The sequence below is a fragment of the Macrobrachium nipponense genome, chromosome 11 (genome assembly GCF_015104395.2).
Source record: "Macrobrachium nipponense isolate FS-2020 chromosome 11, ASM1510439v2, whole genome shotgun sequence".
Classification (NCBI taxonomy): domain Eukaryota; kingdom Metazoa; phylum Arthropoda; class Malacostraca; order Decapoda; family Palaemonidae; genus Macrobrachium; species Macrobrachium nipponense.
The window spans coordinates 46,914,965-46,937,464 of record NC_061087.1 but is presented as its reverse complement, the minus strand read 5'-3'; the positions used below and the strand labels follow the sequence as shown (position 1 = coordinate 46,937,464).

At 36.1% G+C, this 22,500-nt stretch overlaps 1 protein-coding gene across 16 annotated transcripts in view; it reads right to left on the bottom strand.

Moving 5' to 3' along the window:
• The window catches only part of LOC135205702 (uncharacterized), a 1,031,110-nt gene that overhangs the window by 260,957 nt on the left and 747,653 nt on the right, over nt 1–22,500 (bottom strand). For all 16 annotated transcript variants that reach the window (XM_064236823.1, XM_064236798.1, XM_064236782.1 and 13 more), the window contains 2 exons: nt 17,341–19,735; nt 13,208–13,430 (listed from right to left, as the gene is read on the bottom strand). In XM_064236823.1, coding sequence (XP_064092893.1) covers nt 13,208–13,430; nt 17,341–19,735 — 2,618 coding nt within the window. The remainder of the gene's footprint in view (nt 1–13,207; nt 13,431–17,340; nt 19,736–22,500) is intronic.

Sequence of the window (22,500 nt, the reverse complement as noted above, 5' to 3'; positions counted from 1 at the left end):
AAGAGATGGACAATGCATGTATATTTATTTACCCGGGCAACAAAAAAAACGTTCTTTACAATATGATCATGACCAAAGTGGTGATAACAACCTAGGAAAAAAAATGAGATGCACCACAATTACTAGAAACCTAGAAGGCAATATGGAAAGTAAAGAAAATATCCTCTTTGCTTATAAAGAATAGGTTACCCTCATAAAGAGTTTACATCCCTGGTGGAAGGAGACCACCAAATATATTGGAACAACAACTCTCACAGGGTCTATCCTCATGAGACCAACTTTGACCATTACCAACTAGAGGACCTGACTGCATAAAAATCATACCCCAAGCACCTGATTACCTATGCCAACTTGAGATCCTACATATTCTGGAAAAAGACCAACATTAACACTGCAAAAAGAAACTGAATTTCTTTCTTCCATCTGTAATCAGAGTAACAAAACAAATCAGCTGGCACAAAACTTGGCAAAATAGAAAAATAAATTTACTTGTGTGCCCACACCAACACCAGAGCATGCTATGATAGTGTATGCAAACCAGCAAATCCACTTTCAAATCTACCCTATCAACACAACCAAGAGGACTGCAACACATTGGGAATTTAGCCCAGTAATAAGATCATCTAGCAACCCAACCATCCAATCAAAATTTAATTCACCAGTTCTCCCAATAGGAGGGTGACCACCAGAGGGTAAGTCAAGACATGAGAGGAAATAATAAAAAAGAGCCACTGCAAAACAATTTTTAAGACATTTGGAATCCTAACATAACAGATATGCATTGATGAGAAGAGTATCTTAAGATGCACAGAGAAGACTGTTCATATTGCTACAGAAACAGCTATGATATTCAACAATACTGTCCTTACAGAGGGATTCCTACCCAAAGATAATAATAGAGAAAGCAAATGAAGTAAGAAACACAATTCAAATTAGTACTTAAATTGGTAGGTTTAGCAACCAAAACCATACTTTCTGTTCTTGGTTCATCTCTGAATGTGTCACAAAATCTAACATCAACAAAGTCAGTCTGCCTAAGCAATGACAGTAGTTAAGATTGATTGCTCATCAGGAGGGTTACTTAATACAGGTACTATACCATGCAGATACTTTGGGGGTCTGGTTTCCTTTTAATTGTCGGTCTGTAAAGTAACACTGACCATAAAGTATAGCCTACACCCCAATATATTCAAAATTATTCTCAGGTAGCCATATTTCCACTTAAATCTTGGCTCAAAATAAAATGTGGATTTCACTATGCATTCAGTTTAAGATATTTATCCAAAAATACTTTACATCTGAATTGGTAGCCTTAAAAAATGAATAATGTAGCTGACAGATGCAACAGTCTGTTAATTAACTACTAATAAGGTAGTAATATGCATCATTATAAGTAAAAGGCTAGGAAATTATGATAATCTCACTATGTATCCCAAGGCAGGGGAGTTTCTAGTGGAGGGTTGTACTATATGGCTTTGAACAGGGGCAAGGGGGATGTCCCTTCATTGCCAATGAGCCTCTCAAGGACAAACAAACTGCATACATCATATCAGTCTTTTTTATTTAGAACTGTTACCAGGCCAGAAGGTACAACATAAGACAATATTCACCTAAGAAGAGACTGATTTGGGATACAGATAACATATATCCCAAGGAAGAGAAGAGTTCTGGACTCCTTTGTGGGAGATATGAACTTTAAATTGCAAATGAACCTCTTCTGAAGCTAATGGCAACCACTTTTTCACTCCTGAGGGGAGCCACGGTTGGTAAATAATAGTATTCTTGCCACTCTCTAAAATGTAAGTCACCAAATGGCTTGGGGGCATGTGGTTTGCAGACCCACATATATGTTAACATTGTAAAAAAAATAATAAAACAAATGTGCTTGTGTGTGTATGCACAAGAATCAGGACAAAGATTGTGCCTGGCGTAGCTGTAGTTAGTTGAGCTAAGGAATGGCTAGTGCTTATACTTGCAGGAAGACTCTGGGGACATGCAGAAGAGCAAAAATATGTAAGTTGAGGCATGTAATGCACATGTAGAGCCGAGCTTGGCAGCAAAAAAAAAAATTGTAACAGAGTGTATTGTAACAGAGTGTATATAGCCCACAAATGGAAAAGATTGAAAGAGGATGTTTTTGGAAGTCTGAACGAGTGTCTGAGAGAGAGTTGGCAGGTGCCATAACCCTTAACGAAATGACAATCAAGAGTCTAAAGGACACTGGAAAGTGACTTGATTGTTGAGGCAAGAAAAACTTGGTGGATGTGATTGTGAGATGAGTTGCTGGAGATATATTAGTTCATCATTTAGCAGGAGCAAAAGTTATGAAATATACATTGAAGTTGAAGAGGAGGGATGTAAATTTAATGAGGATAATGCAAACTCTGAGGCTGAGGACACAGGGGCTTCAAGGAGCATTTGTGGGTACAGGAAAGTAGATGAGGAAATAAGAGGTTCATAAGGTATATATAAGGCAGGTAAGATAGAAACAGGAGAGCAAAAATTAAATTGATGTATGTGTATAATATAAATAATATAATTATAGATATTATATATATATATATTATATATTATGTATTGGAGAGTTATAGATAGATATATATATGTATATAGATATGTATATATATAATATTAATATAGAGTATATACTAGATATTATATATTATTATATATTTATATATAATAGATTAATAATATAGTGTGTATAGAGATATATATAATAGTATATATTATAATATTATATATATGATATATATAGTATATATAGATGTATATATAATATTATAATATATATAATATATATATGATATATATATATATATAATATATATATATATAATATATATATATATATATATAGTGAATACATACAGTATATATACATTATATATGCGTATATATTATATATAATAATTATATAGTATATATATATATATATATATATATATATATATATATATATATATATATATATATTCTAATAAAAGGAGCCCATAAAAAACACCAAAATATAGAGAGAAAAGTACTATATTTCAGAGACTGCTGTCTCCCTCTTCAGTTATATGAATATGAATAAGAAAAGTTTACAGAAAAGGTGGTATTTATACCAAGAGATCCATCCACAGGTAAGCCAATTTAGGTCACCCCCGCTGATAATCTCCCTTTAATCTTCTTAAGCGTTGGTTGTATGAAAATCTTGTCGATCACATCTGAATCCCATGCTCCTTTTGAGATGTTCATTACATGCCTCTCTTTTATTAAGGCCGATTCCATTGTTTGACTCTTGTACTGGCAGTTGCTGCTATAAATCATACGCGACAAATTCCAGTTTATTCTATGGTTATGTCCATACCTAAAAACCCATTTGTGTTGTATTAATCTCTGGGGAAGTGATTTTCCTGTAAATCCGATGTAAGATTGGTCACAGTCCTGGCATGGGATTTCGTGAACCCCGGTGTCCTTGGGGAATGTCTTTTGTTGGACGTTAATCAGGGATTTGGCCAAGGTGTTTGGGTAAGTAAATGCAAAAGGGTATTTTATTGTTGGGTGTCTCTCTGGTCTTGTCTTGAGGGGGTTGGTACAAAATTACGTTTGCTTTGTGGATTGCTTTCTCAATTATATGGTCAGGATACTTTAAAGACAAAAGTTGCTTACGAATTAGTTCAAATTCTTTTTCCAGGAAATCTGGGAAACAAATTCGTAAGGCTCTTAAGAACAGGATAGCTAAAGTAGTGAATGTATGAAAGTGAGAACGTTGGTTTTCTGTATATGGTAAATTTGTATTCTGTCGTGTCTCTGATTATTAAAACATCAAGAAAAGGAATTTTGTTGTCTGTTTCCCATTCAACTTTAAATTTGATGCTGGGCACTAATGCGTTTAATTTTGAAAGGAATTCATTAAAATTGCCCCACCTATTATCATCCCAAAATGTTAGAATATCATCTACATATCTCATCTACAGCATGTTTTTGGGTTTTATTGCATTTATCACTGTAGTTTCAAAGTATTCCATGTATAGATTGGCTAAAACAGGACTTAAAGGACTACCCATACTACACCCAAATTTTTGCTTATACAATGATTCCCCGAATGAAAATACGTTATTAGATGCACATAAATTATCTGAATATGGGGATAATTTTTTCCTCAAAAACTGAAAAACGTACTGCACTGGTACTTTTGTAAATAGGGAATCTACGTCAAGGCTTAAAAGTTTTATGTTGTGAAGTAGTATATGTGCTTCTCTGAATTTGTGACAAAAATCTTCCGGATGTTTAATGTGACTGGGAGAAAAAGTGCATAAAAAGGGGGAAAGGAGGCCAGCTAACCATTTAGAAATTTTGTAATTGAAAGCTCCGGAGCTTTCAATTACCAATTACCAACGCTTAAGAAGATTACAGAAAGATTATCAGCGGGGGTGACCTAAATTGGCTTACCTGTGGATGGATCTCTTGGTATAAATATCACCTTTTCTGTAAACTTTTATCTCTATATTTTGGTGTTTTTTATGGGCTCCTTTTATTAGATGGAATTCTGTTGTAACAATATTTTACCAATATATATATATATATATATATATATATATATATATATATATATATATATATATATCTATATCTATATATCTATATCTAAATATCTATATATATATACTATCTATCTATATATTATATATATATATATATATAATATATATATATATATTATATATATATATATATATATATATATCTAATATAATATCATATATAAAATATATATAATATTATATATATAATATATATATATATCAGATATTAGATTAAATCTCGATATATATCTATCATATATATATATATTATATATATAATTATCTATATATATAAATATATATATATATATATAATATATATATATATATATATATTATATATATATACACACACAATCACCTCTCAATTAACGTGAGGGTTATGTTCCTGGAGAGCTCGTGTTAATTAAAAACGCGTTGTTTAAACATATTTCTCCCAAAAGAAATAACTGTAATAAAGGGGGTTACGTTCCTGGACTTGGGGAACTCTACTTTCTTTGCTAAGTACAACCGAATCGGATAACAGCAACACCTGTTTGGCTTGTATTTCAACCATTGTACGATAGTAAACAATAACCATAGATATGTTATTCACGACGTTATGTAGAATAGGACTGACATATTTTTATATAATAACTTTATTTGCTATAGATCAAAGATCAGCAAGGAAATATGCTGTTGAATTTAAACCAAGTTGTACTTGAAGCTGAGAAAGCTGTTCACGTTGCTAATGATTATTATTGTGCATCGGCAACAATGATAAAACTCCTGTAAAATTATGCCATCAAACACAACCATAAATAAAATCGAGAGAAAATCATTTTAATCAAAACTACAGGGCTTGAAATAACAATTTTAATATTATTTTCACGCCAATAAAAATAAATAACATAAAGCTCGTATTACGATGAAATCAAGTGAAAATAACGAACGGAATCAAGTCTTTTTATGCAATAAACATGCTCCCAATGCAATCTGTTAACGAAAAAAGTAATTTAGTTCACAACGAAAAATTACCTTGTCTCATATAGGTTAAGTATTTAGATATTCGTTTACATTAACTAGAAGCAAGTAAATTCCCCAGAACTGAGTTATATATGGCAAAATAAACTCTTCGCCATCAGCTGATTGTATTATTTTATAATAATACAATCATATGAGAATACATACAATATTGTTGGATGACAATGAAGTAATGTATAACTTTTTAAAAGATTCGTGGAAAAGATGCACAGTCGTTACGTTTGTAATTATACATACCCATCAGAAACTTGAAATCGCTCAATTATGCCGATGTCGGAACGAAGCTGATTCTCGTTTCGTGTCTTTTTTTTTTTTTTTTTTTTTACTGAATTATCATAAGCCAATATGCAATGAACCTTGAGAATCAGCTGAAATTAATAATTACTATACCATGTAGGTCAGACAAAAAAGAAAAACAGACCAAAATCTTTTGCTTTATTAACAAATAAACAATGTTTTCCTCTTTATTGATAAATACAGTACACAAAGTCTTTCGCTCTACTAATATGTACACGCAATGCACTTTGATATGTCTTTGTTTAAGTCAACAGCCATCGTCTGCAGCGCTGATGGGTGGGTGATTTGAAAACAACACTCCGGCGCTAATTCGTGTTAAATCTAAATTCTTGTGTTTTACAAACATTTTAAAATATTTTCTACCACTCGTTAAATCGAAAACGAGTTAATTAAACATGCGTTAATTGAGAGGTGACTGTGTGTATATACTATATACATATATATAATATATATATATATATATATATATATATATATATATATATATATATATATATATATATATATATATATATATATATATATATATATATATATATATATATATATATACATACCTAGGGGAGACACAAAACTGAATATGGTAACATGGCCTAGAAATCTTTAATCAACTCACAAGACAATTGGAAAAATTAATTTGGGCACTGAATTAAACTCTGAACTACAAAAATAACTTTATTTCTTTAAAGGAAAAGCAAAATTCTAGCTATCGCCTGACAGCTAGAAAGATAAATAAAAGACTGAAATCACTAATTAAAATTCGACACAGAAAACGGACTGAACCATTCCCACAAGTGAAACAAAACAAATAAAATGGACACTTCTCGCCATACTCTGATATTAATTCCACAAAACTGAATAATCATGCAGTAAATCAAATAGTCTCTTCAACATGTTAAACACCATATGAAATATCAATACTAGGTAATAATATGGCTCACAGAGGCCGACAAAGCGACAATTCAAAAGAGTTCCTGTCAGAAAGAAACATAATTCTTGTTAACACACTTGTCAAAATAATAACAAAATAATATATCTCATAAAGAGGACAGTGATACATTTCACTAACAAGTGCACAAAAACGGAATGATGATAATTTCTCCCGAATCTCTCATGAGAAAGAAAAAGATGTTCTGCCACTTCACATGTCATCTCAAATAGTTCGAGATGCTGAAAAGGAATTCATCAATGGAAGTTCCAACAACTCTCACCTCTGATGTCCACAATAATAGTTTCGTGTGGTTGTCACGCGCCCTCCATCTTCAAGGAAAAGCTGGGCGAATAATGCCCCAAAACTCATATGATACAGTGGAGGTAAAACGTGACTTGCAAACGAACGAGCATTCTCGTAAAACCACTCCCTATCTACTACGCCATGGAGTTTAACGAGTTCGTTGTGCAAAATCGATTGTGTAATAACACATCATTTATTTCATAATTCCTGATCTACACATAATAGAGTTTTCTACATTTTATATTCTCCTTGTAAGGAAGGTAATCTATTTTAAATAACACTTATCTCTCTCTGGTTTCGCCCAAAGAAACAAACGCATACACGAACACAACATTCAAGGAATTTTCCATGCAAACTCAGGTTTTGTCAATGTGACCTCTGAGACAAAGGATCCTTCTTAAGAAAGAACACTGACTTTTGTTTCTGCAAGAGCTAATGCTGATATCCATTATTTCAAAGAATGTCATTGTTAACCACATCTGTTTATCAACTATAGGTCAACAAAAAGTTAAATTTAAATATGTGACACACACACACACACACACATACACCCACCACACTATATATATATATATATATATATATATATATATATATATATAATCTATATATATATAATATACACACACACACCACACCACACACACACACACACACACACAGTAGTGCCTCAGGATACGAAATTAATCTGTTCCAAAGCGGCCTTCGTAACCTGATTTTTTCGTATCTTGAACTACGTTTTACATGTAAATTGCCTAATTCGTTCCAAGCCCTACAAAAACACCACAGTAAATTTTATAATAAAGCTAAATTGACCAATAAACCATGAGATACAACAATTTGGACCATTCAATACCTAACATAACCTTTATTGTGGTACGTACCTGTAAATAAAGTGTATTAAGTGTACATGGTACAAGAAATACTTTACGTACATGTACGTACATATGTAGTAAAATGTGGAACCTAACTTTTCGAGTGAGGCGATCTCCAAAAGTGGCGACAGAGGAGGAGGACAAATGGCAGAAAACATGAACACTTAACTTTATGAAACACATTAAAAAATGGCAGAAAACATTAGCACTAAACTTAACGAAACACATTAACAAATGGCAGAAAACATTACCACTTCTGAATTATCTCCATCTTCGTTCTCCATAGAAAGCATCCTCTTCTTTCTGTGAACTTCAGCACCATTCTTGGGACCCATGGCTAATAACGTAAGTAATTAAGTTCACACACAACACGACAAAGTAACCTACAGTACAACGAAAGCGAAATCACTGACACAAATTTACGTTAATAAATGAAATATACGTGAACGAACGAATCCCAGTGCTTACGATAACGCTGCCGCAAAAAATGGTCAAGGAACGCCTTTACATAGAGGCATGATGCTGACCAATAGGAGAGCAAGATCTTACGGTGGTGACTAGCATCAGGAACCAATGGGAGAGCGGGAGCATGGTGGCGAGTCTACTCAGTTGGCGGCGCGCACGAGTTTTAAAATTGTTCTCGGTGGTCCGGGCGAATCTCGGACTTTACCCTTTCGCAACCTGAATTATTTTCGTATACAGATGCAAAAAAATCTTCGTCTTTGCTTTTGTAACTTGGATTTTTCGTAAGTAGGGACTTTCGTATGTCGAGGATCCACTGTACAAATATAAATAGTACATATATATATATATATATATATATATATATATATATATATATATATATATATATATATATATATATATATATATATATAAGCATCAAACAACAAATCTCCTTTAATATCGAATTTCCTCTACCTCGGAAATAATATATTTTCATATATATATACTGTATATATATATATATATATATATATATATATATATATATATATATATATATATATATATATATAGCATCAAGCAACAAATCTCCTTTAATATTAAATTTCCTCTACCTCAGAAATAATATATTTTCATATATGTTAACCAGAGGGGAATTTTTTAGTTGATAATAAGCTCGTCATCTCGTGGAATCCGTAGTTCGATCCCACAAGACAACGAACTTATTATCTAATAAGCATATATGATAATTAAAGAAAAAATGATTCAATATATACTGTAGAACCTGCAATGCATTCAAATACTTGTTGTATGTCTTATAAAAACTTTACCTGTGTCCATTTCTCAAGTTTCTGTTCTACGACTCACATAGAATGCAAGTATGGATGAACCCCTTTCGCTGAAAACTTTCACATCATTGCTTGCTTCATACACCACACAGATGGCTCCTATATCCACTGTGTATTTCACCTTCACTCTACAATCTAGCCACATGGGGAGGCAAGCCAGCCTCAACGGGTGCCGGTCCCAAGCCCGGATAAATAGTGAGGGTTGGTGTCAAGAAGGGCATCCGACCATAAAAACCCACTCCCGAACCAAATGAAATGAGTCGCGATATTGATGAGAATAGTGCTAGGGCGTACTCCGTAAACAACACACAGACACATCGCCCTAACTCTGTGACAAGGCGAGGGCTACTGCATCACGAGCGGGTACAGCTAAAGAAGCGAGCAATAAATGTGATCAGAATATACCAGCTCAATATCGGGTCTATGACAGGAAGAGGAAGAGAGTTGGTGGAGTTGATGAGGGTAAAGAGAGTGGATATTTTGTGTATGCAAGAAACTCGATGGAAGGGTAATAAAGCCAAAGAACTGGGGGATGGCTACAAGCTAATCTATAGTGGAGCAAATGAGCAGGGTAGGAATGGAGTTGGTGTAGTGCTGTAGGGGGAAATGAAGAATGCAGTGACAGAAGTGAGTAGAAAGAATGACCACATTATGAGAGTGAAGATTTGTTATGGAGGGGAAACAATGAACATCATTAGTGCTTATGTTCCACAAGTGGGCTGCACAGAGGAAGAAAAAAGCCGTTTTTGGAACAAAATGAGTGAGGTAAAGCAAGATCTGGATGAGCAGGAGAGGATTGTAGTGGGGGCAGACTTTAATGGACATGTCGGAAATGAAAATAATGTAACTGAACGTGTGCATAGAGGACATGGGATTGGGGAGAGAAACCCAGAAGGAGAGAGTATAGTAGACTTTGCCATGTCTTTTGATATGGCAATAGTGAACACATTCTTCAAAAAGAAGAGGGAGCACTTGATAACATACAAGAGTGGCGGAAGATGCACACAAATAGATTGCCTCCTTTACAATAGATCAAGGCTGGTGGAAGTTAGGAACTGTAAAGTTATCCCACGTGGCCCCCCAACATAGGCTCCTTTGTATGGATAAATGGGGTAAAGACAATCAAGTGGTATAAATTGTTAGGGAGAGATAATGATGAGAATAGAGAGTTCAGGAGAAGAGTGCTGGGAGATGTTGATCTGGGAATTGAAGATGTGGGAGACTGGTGGAGACATAATGCATGTGATTAGAAGACATGGAAAGGAGATACTAGGGGAAACATCTGGAATAGTATAGGAGGAAAAGGAGAGCTGGTGGTTGGGGAAAGAGGTGGGGGAAGTGGTGAAGGGTAAAAGGGAAGCAAAGAAGAGATTTGAAGAGTCACAGCTGGAGGAGGGCAGAGAAAGATTAAGAGAAAGAAACAAAGAAGTAAAAAGGGTGGTAGCTCAAGCTAAGGCAAGGGCATATGAAGGTTTATAATGAACTGGAAACCAAGGAAGGGTTGAGTAAGATGTTTAAACTGTCAAAAGTAAGAAATAAAATAACGAAGGACATCACCTATATTAAGCAAATGAAAGATAGGAATGGTACGGTCATAAAAAAGGAAGAAGACATTCTGAAAAGATGGAAAGAGTATTTCGAACAACTGCTAAATGAAGAAAATGAAAGACTTGTTAGAGAGGATGGACAAGTAAACATGGGAATGGTAATGGGGATATCTAGGGATGAAGTGATACGAGCCTTAAAAAGAGTGAGGAATGGGAAGGCAACAGGACCTGACTTAATCTCAGTCGAAGTTTGGAAAGCCTTAGGGGAGGAAGAGGTAGACATCTTGTATGATCTGATGGTAAAAATATCTGAACAGGAAAAGATACCAGAAGAATGGCGGGAAAGCATATTGATACCTATATTTAAAGGTAAACGTGATGTCCAGGAATGCAGTAATATAGAGGTATCAAACTAATGTCTCATAGGCTGAAGATTTTGGAAAGAATAATAGATGGTAGGCTGAGAGAGGAAGTGAGAATAGGGAAGGAACAGTTACGATTTATAAAGGGAAGCGGCGGCACGACGGATGGAATATTTTGCATACGGCAGCTGACAGAGAAATTCAGAGAAAAACAACAAGAAAAGACCTATGACAGAGTGCCAATGCCAGAAATATGGAATGTTTGAGGGAGAAGATGGTGCCAGAAAAGTATGTCAGAATTATTCAGATGTACAGGAATGTGTATACTAGAGTGAGAAGCAGTGTTGGAGAGACGAATGGATTTGAGATGGGCGTTGGATTACACTAGAGGTCAGCACTTAGCCCATTCATCTTCAACATCGTGATGGATGTAATGACCAAGGATGTTAAAGAAGCAGTGTCATGGTGCATATTATATGCGGATGACATTGTGTTGTGTTCAGAGGGGAGGGAGGAGTTGGAGGGATGGTTGGAGAGGTGGAGAGCAGCACTTGAGGAGAGAGGAATGAGAATAAGCAGATAAAAAACCGAATATATGTGTTCCAGTATTACTGAGGATGGTGGAAATATCATAAGATTGGATGGGGATGAAATAAAGAAAGTACAAAGTTCAAGTACTTAGGGTCCGTATTAGAGGATAGTGGAAACATGGACCAAGAGGTGAGACATTGAATTCAGGCAGGATGGAATAGCTGGAGGTCTGCGTCAGCGGTCCTCTGTGACAAGAAGGTCCCGCTGAAATTGAAGGGCAAGTTTCATAGGATGGCAGTCAGACCAACAATGTTATATGGAACAGAAACACCAAGCATGAGGAAAGCAGAAATGAGAAGGTTGAGATGGATGTCAGGAGTAACAAGAGAAGATAGGATTAGAAATGAATATATAAGAGGATGGACAAAGTTAGTTGAATATCGAAGAAAATACAGGAGGGAAGGCTTCGATGGTATGGACACCTGTTTCGAAGAGAGGAACATCATGTTGGAAGACATAGGATGGAAATGGAAGTGCGGGGTAGAAGGAAGAAGGGAAGACCAAGAAAGATGGCGTGATTGTGTAGGGGAAGATATGGTATTAAAAGGTATTAATGAGAACGATGCACAAGACAAAAATCGATGGAGACGATTCATTCACAACAGGTGACCCCATAAAAAATGGGTTAAAGCTGGGAAGAAGAGAAGAAGAAGAAGAATTCACCTCCACCTTGCACACCGTCTCACACTCACTGGCTATTTAGGTTCTTACTTACACAAATATTTCTTTCAAATATTGTCTATCAAGCAACCTCTTGGCCTTTCTCTGCTCCTCTGCCCTGAAACTTCCAAATCATACACTCTTTCCATCACAAACTATCATCCCTTATGATCCATCCACTTCAATGTATCTTTTCCCACATGACCCAACCATCTCAAAGCAATCTGATCCATCCTCTCACCTATGCTAAACTTTGTACATCTAAGTACGTATGTCTAAATTTCTTCTTGAGTCAAATGTACGACAAGCAATGACTCTTAACAGCTCCAGCATTTCCATTTAACTTCCATAGATTACTATATCCAAAGAAGGAGAATTTGGCCATCATTCCCTTAATACAATTCCTACTTTGTCCTCCAGGGCAATCGAAGTCTCTTCTCAGTCTTTTGTACAAACCTGCTACCTTCCTTGTTAAACCTATTCTGTGCCTCCGAATATCTAACAGACCAACAGGTTTCGTGTGTTCAACAGCGATACTAGCAAGCATTGTTTCATTTTCCTGGCTTCAGTTTTCCATAATCTTTCGATTCCCATTTACTTTCAACTTCCTTCTCTTTATAAAGATTCACCCTCTCTAGTCTCTCAAAAATTTATAGTATCTTCTATACCATGCACCCTTGACACCTCTTTATTGCCTACCTATCGACTCTAATGTGAGATTTTGAAAGAATAAAACTGCAAATACACCTTACTTGTGCGAAAAAGGCTGCCTTTTGTGAAACAGAAGAAGGTAGTACATCATATGAACTGGAATGGGGTGTTCCCTCCAGGTTCTGAGATATCATGGCACTGTTGTAGGCTTCAGCTACAACTGGACGGTCCAAAAATGCTTCGTTGATTGCCTCAACGCCATCATCACCTGGTGGTGAATCTGGTGTCAAGCCAAAGGCACTGCTGCTATTTCTTCGACTTTCTCTGGAATATTACACAAATATTAGATAAATAGGGCAAAGTTTTGATTCTGTTATAATCCAATAGAATTTAAATTTCTATGTTAAGTGAATTTCACACAAAATTCCCGATACAACATAAACACTGTAAACCTATTCCAACAGATTTTTGCCAGGCAAGACCTTAGGCAAGTCGTTCCTTTTCAACCTTGTGACGGGTTGTTCAGTTTCTAATTAATGAAAAACACTTCTGTTTCTGCTTCGTTAACCCTCTCAAATACGCAACATTCTTGATGACCAAGCTACAAAGGCCTTAACTGGACTACTATGAGATTCAGAGCATTTGTCCCGGTGTTTTTCCCGAATAACTTTTATTCTGTGCATTAGACAGATATACTTAGCCATAGTATACTTTACATCCCTACCTAATTTTCAGTAGCATTCTTTATTACTTATATTAAAAAAATATATTCATAAGAGTAAAATAAAGCAGCCGAACCCAGTGGCGGAACACTCCAATGTATGGGTTCAAAGTTATACGTGACGTAAACATGACGTCCCGACTGCTCCCGTAAGGTGATGACGACAAACAGCTGTCTCTGAAATTCTGAATGAATACTCGTACCTTGTCAAGGCTTCTAGAATAGCGGCTATTATGAGTAATTGTCTCCGTGGTTGCAGGACAGCTTTTGTGTTTCGACTTGCACAACTGTTTAGAAGTGAGGAGGCCCCTGGCAAAGCCTACGTAAGCTTGAACGGGTAAATGAATAATAGGGCCCTTTTTTTGGGTAAGGAGTACACCCGGACATCCAAAGCTACCAAGTTTTCGTCATTTACTGACTTCCATAAGGTGCTGAAAGATAATTATATATGCTCTATAAAGCAATAGTTGTTGATTTCCTGGTAAACTGTAACTTGCTGATCATTGAAACTTGCTTTGCCAAAAAAATAAAAAGTCATGGGTTATAATACATCACTGAATGACCTCTATAGGTCCCAGTGTTTGACTTGAAGTCTAAATTCTATAATCCAATCTAATCCTATGCAATTTCATTACAATGATAGTCAGTGATATTTAGAAAAATATCAAAGGAGTTACGACAAATGCCAAAATTGTCTTCACTTTGTTAATTGATTTTTAGTTAAATAATTTTTCAATGGAGAAATAGTGATAAAATGTAATTTCTCGGATTACTTGTGGAAACCCTTCTCTTCAAGGATTCTAGCACTCAACCTCATGGCATAAATCCTATATACAACTACTACACTACTACTACTACTACTACTACTACAAGTGTACACAAGGAGTATTGGTTGTATTTCATTGTTGTCAGAGGTTGAGACTTTTTCACGAATAGCCAATCATCCATCGAGGAGGAGGCAAGTTAATGACGTCGTAAGTTACGTCATTATATCTTCGAAAGACATTCATCCGAGTTTGCTGGCGATGTCTACAAGAAGTCGGTGTTACTCTTACAATTACCAGAATTATACAACTTTCGTAATACAGAATACAGTAAAAAAAAATTAGGTAGTGATGTAAGATACCAGTGACTAAGTGTCATCTTTGTCAGGTACGTTGATAAAATTTTATTCCGGAAAAACAACGGGACACCGGCTGTGAATCTCATAGTAAGTGCAGTTAAACAGAGAATATTCAACTCCTGAGACGTACACTTTCTCTCTCTCTCTCTCTCTCTCTCTCTCTCTCTCTCTCTCTCTCTCTCTCTTCTCTCTCTCTCTCCTCCTTATATTATCAGAAATTCGTAAAAGGTAATACTAAAGTCAAGAATAAGAATTCAGAAATAACATGAACATATCATCGTAAATCATGATCAGCCATACGATAATTTAAAAAAGAATTGGTTCTCACTTTGGTAGCATTGCGATAATCCAACATATTCTTTTTTATTTTAGCTACAACTAATACTCATTAAAAAAATCTTATATTTATCATTCAATGGGACCTATAACAATTTGATACACAGCATGAAACAGGTCTTAAAAGACTGATACTAGGATTTACTCTAGAAAAACGTTTATAGCATAAGATAAAAACGTGATTTTGCCGAGTCGTAAGTTAATATGTGACCACTTCAATGATTTTGCTGCTGCATTGTGTTCTTTCTTGGAAATCTAGTTTTGGATCCTTTTTAACTACGGGAAGCTTCTAGTTAAGAGATAGTAACATTTTGAGCCTCTTCCTCTTTGGGTCATTTGAAGATATTTGATCATTTTCAGCCAGAAACCAAAAAGCAAGCACAAAACCCCATGACTGTCTTTTTTGGATTATCAAGCAGGATCAAGGTTGGCTATAGAGAGGAATGAAATGTTTCAACTTTGCCTAGAGCTTTTAAATTGATGAGTATGACGATCATTTTGGTTGGAAAACTTGAATAGAAAGACTAAACACATTAGGCATCCTGGGGCTCGGCTCGGGTTCCTTAAAATTATGTTCTCTCAATACGATCAATATCCTAAAGACCATTCATATTCTTACAATGAGCGCATTCCTAAAAGACAAGAAAAAGAATGAAATTAAGGTTAAACTCACAACACTCTACTTATCCTCATTTGCCAAATTATAATGAAATCGAGAGGCAAAATAAACAACAAATGGTTTTTGTTTCTGCCTTGGCGAACGAATTGCCCTCCTGGCAATGCTACGTGAAGTGTTTTCGAAAGTGATCAGCGAGTCATTCAAGGAAGAAATTGCATACAGGTTACAAGACTGCAGATCTATCTCACCTATTATGATAGTTTAGCTACAATGAGAGAGTTGTCATGGTAAATACGCAAGTCATATTAACAACCTCATAAAAATGGAACCAATGGGCACAGTTTTCCGTGTAGAAAATAATGACAATGGTTGCAGGTCCACAATAATCTAGCATGTGAGTTTATGGTCTTTCATGGACATTAAAAGCTTTCGAACCTTGTGCTAGGTTCATCTTCATAAAAGTGAACATTATGACTTTAAAGACCATAAACTCACATGCTATATTATTGTGGATCTGCAACCAAAGAAACCAATGATATTATAGTACCGGGTACAACTGCTATCACGAAGGTAAGAACAAATTTTGTTATTAAACTATATTATTAGAAATACAGGTATCCTTCTAGCAGAACAGAGTGCAAAAGGAAATAATACGTTTCTGAAAAACAAAAATGTGTACGATAAAGTCATTCCACATTCGACCACATACAAAGAATACTGAGTGATTAGTTACATGAAGTACGAAAAACTGGATGGATGTCTTTATAATCAAGTATTAAATATATGTAATATGACAGCCTTTATAATCAAGTACCAAATATCATATGAAAAATTTTGACATATTTACAGCTTGCAAGGTTCAGTGGGTTGTAAATCTTTGTACTAGTCGACTACATGGCAGTTTCGTATGTAGTGCCATCCTCTGAATGAGACAAATATATTCTTTTCGCTTTTGAAATTTCTTTTCTTATACGAACAAACCATCGTAACCTTACATAGCAATTTACTGTTAGGAATGTCTGATTCTATATAACCAACCACTCAATGTGCAATAAGTAATGTGGCTAGAACACAATGATAAAATGTCATTCAAAGTTCCATTCAATTAACTACATAATTGTATCAAAAATTATTATCCATATCACTGCTAACACTAATATAATGCTAGACAGGAAACTTGAATATTCAGTGATATTAATACTCTGAATATGTAATATTCATCTTTCAACTTTTATAACTCTATCACTACTCTACAGATGAACTATTCAATTTTACTGGTCAAGGAATTCATAAATAATATAGTTCACATTCTTTCAACTCTCATCAAAGTAATCGATTAATCTTCCCAATAATCCTACCAGTTGTTTTTTTCCTCAAAGAGACTATGTATTATTAAACAAAGAACTAAATACTTATTTTGTAATGTTTTTAATACCTGTCCTTGTCCGTGAGAGAAACAGGACGTTCCGGGGGGGACGGCATAACCTTGGGTCTTGCACCCGGGTTTCTTGTTGGGGTAGGTGACCGTTGTTGAGCTGAAGATGAAGCAGCAGAAGGAACTGGTTCCTGACAGGCTGCTTCCATTCCTGCAACTCTCTCTGCTACACTAAGAGGTCTGTCACCAGAACGTCCTGATGACTCCCTTCTTGTTAAAGCAACGAGCGATGGACTAACAGGCCTCGCAGGTGTTTCTTCTCCATTGCTACTGTCATTACCTTCCACCCCGTTAGACCTACGAGACCTTAGTATGGCACCAAGTTCATTGTCCATCTGGTCAAGCCGACCAGGGGAGTGAGAGCCTCGTTTCTTTAAAATACCATGAGATGGAGCAGCAGAGAGTGCAGGAGGTGAGTGTCCACGCATGCGAATTGCTGCCTCAGGTGCAGAGTCACTTCTCACTCTTACACTGGGAGTCTCACCATCCACATCTTCTCCGTCAGACACATGCAATCGAAGACGAACACCGTCCGTTGTCTCGCGTCTCTTTAAAATAGGTCGTAACTCTCCCTCACCTTCACTCTCACAACGGGGAGACCTTTTCAGAATGGGATTTGGGGATGAAAGACCTTCAGCAATGTCAAGGTCTTCCCTACTTCTTCCACCTTTCAAAATGGACCTTGGCCTGTCATCAAGTTCATCATCAGTTGAGGATTTTTTCTTAAGTATGGGCCTTGGTTCAAAATGGTCTAACTCTTCAACACTACTTTTCTTCTTCAAAATTGGCTTTGGATCTCCATCATAAATATCAATACTTGAATTCCTTGAGCTGGTCTTGCGCTTAAGAATACTGTGAGGTTCGGGCGTTGTGGGACGATCAGGAACAACATCTTCTCTTGATGAACGTCTTTTCAATATCGACTGTGGATCAGGAGAATTTGTGCGAGGAACATCCTCATCCAATGAACAACGCCGTGACCCTCGTTTTCCACCACTATGACTTGGACTTCTCACTGAATATGAATCAGGGGAGCCCTCATCCTCATCCTCATATCCAGTATGCTGTAAACCATGAACAACTTCTTCTGGTGGAGGACTAACATCATCATCTGCTTGAAAAGCCGGAATCGGGGGCCCTGAAGTTCTAGCGGAGGCAACTGTAGCACCTTTTTCCCTTTTTGGTTCATCTGCATCTTTACTTATTTCTTTTTCCAAAGCCATCCGCTTACTTTCTTTACCATGCCCTTCAGAGCCCCCGACCCCGTTTTTCTGACCACTGTCAGAAACAATACCCTTCATAGTTGAAGGAGTTTGTAGTGTACTAACAGAAGTACCAGTCAATGAAAGGTCACGATGACAAAGGCGAGGACTGGAATCCTTTTTGCTGTGAGCATTTACATTAAGATACTGTTCACACTCATTGACCATGTTTTCAGCACTATCTTCAGGTGGAACATTTTTTGGCATAGGTGGAAGCAATTCATCTTTCAAGGTGTCAGCCCGTTCTAATGTGTCTCTTGCCTGGGCAGTTAAGGCTTCCAAATGACAACTCATTGCTTCTTCTGTCATACTGCCAGCAACAGAGTCTGTATTCAGAGAAGGAGATGAAGTACATACTTCCAAATCAGAATTTCCAGGCATTGTTGGGTCATGCGACTTCCCACAGAAACTAGATTCAGCTTTAAGATTCATATCAGATTTAGACAATCGGTCCCCTTTCTTAGGCTTTGGCTGAACTTCTCTGAAAAATTCTGGTTTTGCTTCGTCACGTTTTTCTCTTCGAGCTGCCATAAAACAAGTACCTGTATCTGGAGGCTTCCGAAGAGAGGAACGAAAAGCTGCAGGTCTCACACCTTCAGGTGCAGGTGGCGGCTTTTCAAGAACTACAGAGGACGGTCGTGAACTTGGGGGGGTATTAACTACACCTGGGGATGATAGTGATGTGTTTTCTTTTGGTCGCAATACATCGGGAATATCAGGTTTCCGCAAAGGTGCCAATTTTGGAGGCACTTTACGCAAAGTGTCATCTGTTTCAGAGCGATCGCTGCGTTCCCCTAATCCTGAACTTGCACGTCTTGACTCCTGAGAGTGGCTCTGTGAGGAGCGTGAACGGACATCAAGAGTGGATGGTGCAGATTGTGTTGTGCCTTGTGTAGTGGCAGGCTGTATAGGCTGGAAAGTATGAGGTGGTTGGGTTGGCTGGGGAGACAGGTGAGAGCGTGTGGGTGAAGGCGGTGATGCATGGGTGGGAGGGCTGGCAGGGGGCGTGAGTCGCGACACAACATGACGCACTACCTCAGGGGTCTTGAGTGGCTCAGATGACCCCACGGAAGAAAAACTTCCCCCTACAGGAGATACAGGAGCTCGACGTCGCCGTCGCCTTGGTGTGTCCTCTGCAGAAAAATCAGAAGAAATATGATTAATAAATTAAATATGTCACATTCTATTCGGACTAGAATTTGAAACATAACTTTTAAACTGCCTAAAATAAGCCAATCCTATCTGCATAATTAATTAATTCATGTGAAAACTATTGGTGCCGAAGAATATTAAAAAATATTTCAGAGCGGTTATCTATCAACATCAACACATTACGTATTTACAGCAAATACTCGTACACTACAAAATAATCTATATATTCCATTGTATAACATAATCTATATACTCCATGTCTTTCCCAATGCTTTAATCACAACAAGTTATGGATTCTTTGATCATAGAAATTGATCTATAAAATAACATAGCCGTTAATCAGTCAAAGGAAACTGAATGACACTGTTCTTTTAATGCAAAAGAACCTGAACTACACATACAACTCTCAACATCAAATGCTGCATCATTGAATGAAACTGCACAAGACCCAAGAGCCAGTGTCAAAGCTTCTCAAGCAACGAGTACAAATTTGGAAAATCTCCTTGAAGCTTTGGTTGAAATGAAATGTACATAACCCTTCAATCACAATATCTACGAAAATCAAAATACATATAATCAGAACATATGATCCACCTTCTAATGTTAGGAGAACTATCTACATCTAAAAAGAACTCAAAAGCCTCATATCAGCAGACCAATGTATGTTCATCCAAAACCATAAACTGCCTCCCTATCTTTCTTTGTCAGAAAAGCCAAACTAACTGATTTATAAAAATCTATGGGAAAATTGCTTTACATACATTATGTAAATGGATAAAAAGTCAAACACTTATTGCCTTTGTTGATACTGACACATAATTCAGTAACTGGCAGTCTGCTCATTTTGGGAAAAGGCAAAGTAACCTCATCCCAAAAAACTAGCTAGAGAGATGATGCCCTCGGGAACCAAAACTGTAAGCATAATAAATATGCACGCACACGCACGCATACAATAACACACATACATACATACATCATACATACACACACATATACATAATATAAATATATTTATATATATATATAATATATATATATATATATATATAAATTTATTGAATTATATATTGATAAGCAAATAATAGGCAGAAATTCGTACCGAGCACTTTCGTCCTTTAATGAGACATTGTCTCATTAATGGACAAAAGTACTCAGTACGAATTTCTGCCTACTGCTTATCCTGTGGCATTCGCTCATATCATGAAGTCAAGTGCATCTACTGTGTTTTTTAAGCATAATATATTATATAATATAATATATATATATATATATTATATATATATATATATATATATATATACATATATATAATCTTCAAAAAGGGGTTGCGTGAAAGACATACCCAAGCCATGACCATCTTCTTTTCACCATTATTTCTTCTACAAATAGAAGTCCCATAATTTTCGTTATGGAATCATCAAGCCTTACTCTACCCTGCCATCTGACTCCTACCAAAATCTTTTAATCACAGGCTTAGAGTCAAACCATGATTGTCTGTATCGCTATACAATTTGTACTAGCCTTACATATAATTTCTTGTAAGCAATATCAGTCTATTTGATTTCTAAATCTTATGCCTGTCTATTTGATTTGCATTTTTAGTCTTTCACCAAATTCTATCCTCAGAGAACGTGTGCCAAACATCATGACTTCTAAAAAATTGAAAGTTTCAACCTCAATTCATATTTTAGCCATCTCATGTTATTTCATCCCTTTGTGCATACTCTGTCCTATTTAATTCCATTTGTCTTATATTCACTTTGGGTCCATCCTTCTAGATATATGATGCCTTCCTTAAAGCAAGCTTTGTAAATAAATCTTGAGGGTTTTGATGATTAGAACAGTATTGCCTTCATATTCTAAGTCTATGAAGTCTCTATCGTTACTTTACCCTTAACCTTCTCTTCCATCTTCAGCTACTTTTCATTATAACATCCTTTGTAGCACCAAACTATTTACAGCACAATCACTTGACAAAACCCCATCAGCATAGAGTTGACATGTACTTCGTTGGTGGATAATACTGGCCTGTGAATGCTGTCATATGCCTTCTTTAACAAACAAAATGCATCAGGAGATTTTTAAATTCCTTACATTTCCGCATAATGCCTCAATACAAATATTTGATCTATGCAGCTCCTGCCTTATTCATCTTCAATGTTTTTAGTTAATTTCTTTCTCAAGCCTGTTCAATATTGGCAAACTAAATATTTTCATTACAAACAGCATAGGCTAAGTGCAATGTTTCTTTCGTCAACACATTCATTCTGGTCACGTTACTTTGGTAACTCTGCTATGAATTCTATTCACAATCATTAGATTTTATTTCGTCATTCCCTTGTCTGCAAAGTAGTCAGTCTACTAGGCGTCCTTTCAGTTTCAACAAAAATCATCTCCGCAGTGATTCCTTCACAACCGGGTGTTTTCCATTTCCACCTTTAAACCCTATGAATTCAATTGCTTGTACAATCAGGTCCTCTTCAGCTTGTATATTATATCATTCAAATTTTGTTCCAATATCTCTTATTCATAACCTGACAGAAATATTCCGCTCCACGGTCTGTCTTCTGTTTTATTCTTGTCCCATCCATGTTTCTGACAAGTACTTTTCGCCTTTTCTTCTCATGCATTGATATTTCATTATTTTGTGGGATACCCTATCGCCAATGCCTCTTGCTGAATGTATGGCTTTGTGAGCTTCAACAACGTGTGTCCAAATATTCTCTCTTATCTCTTTTAACTTATA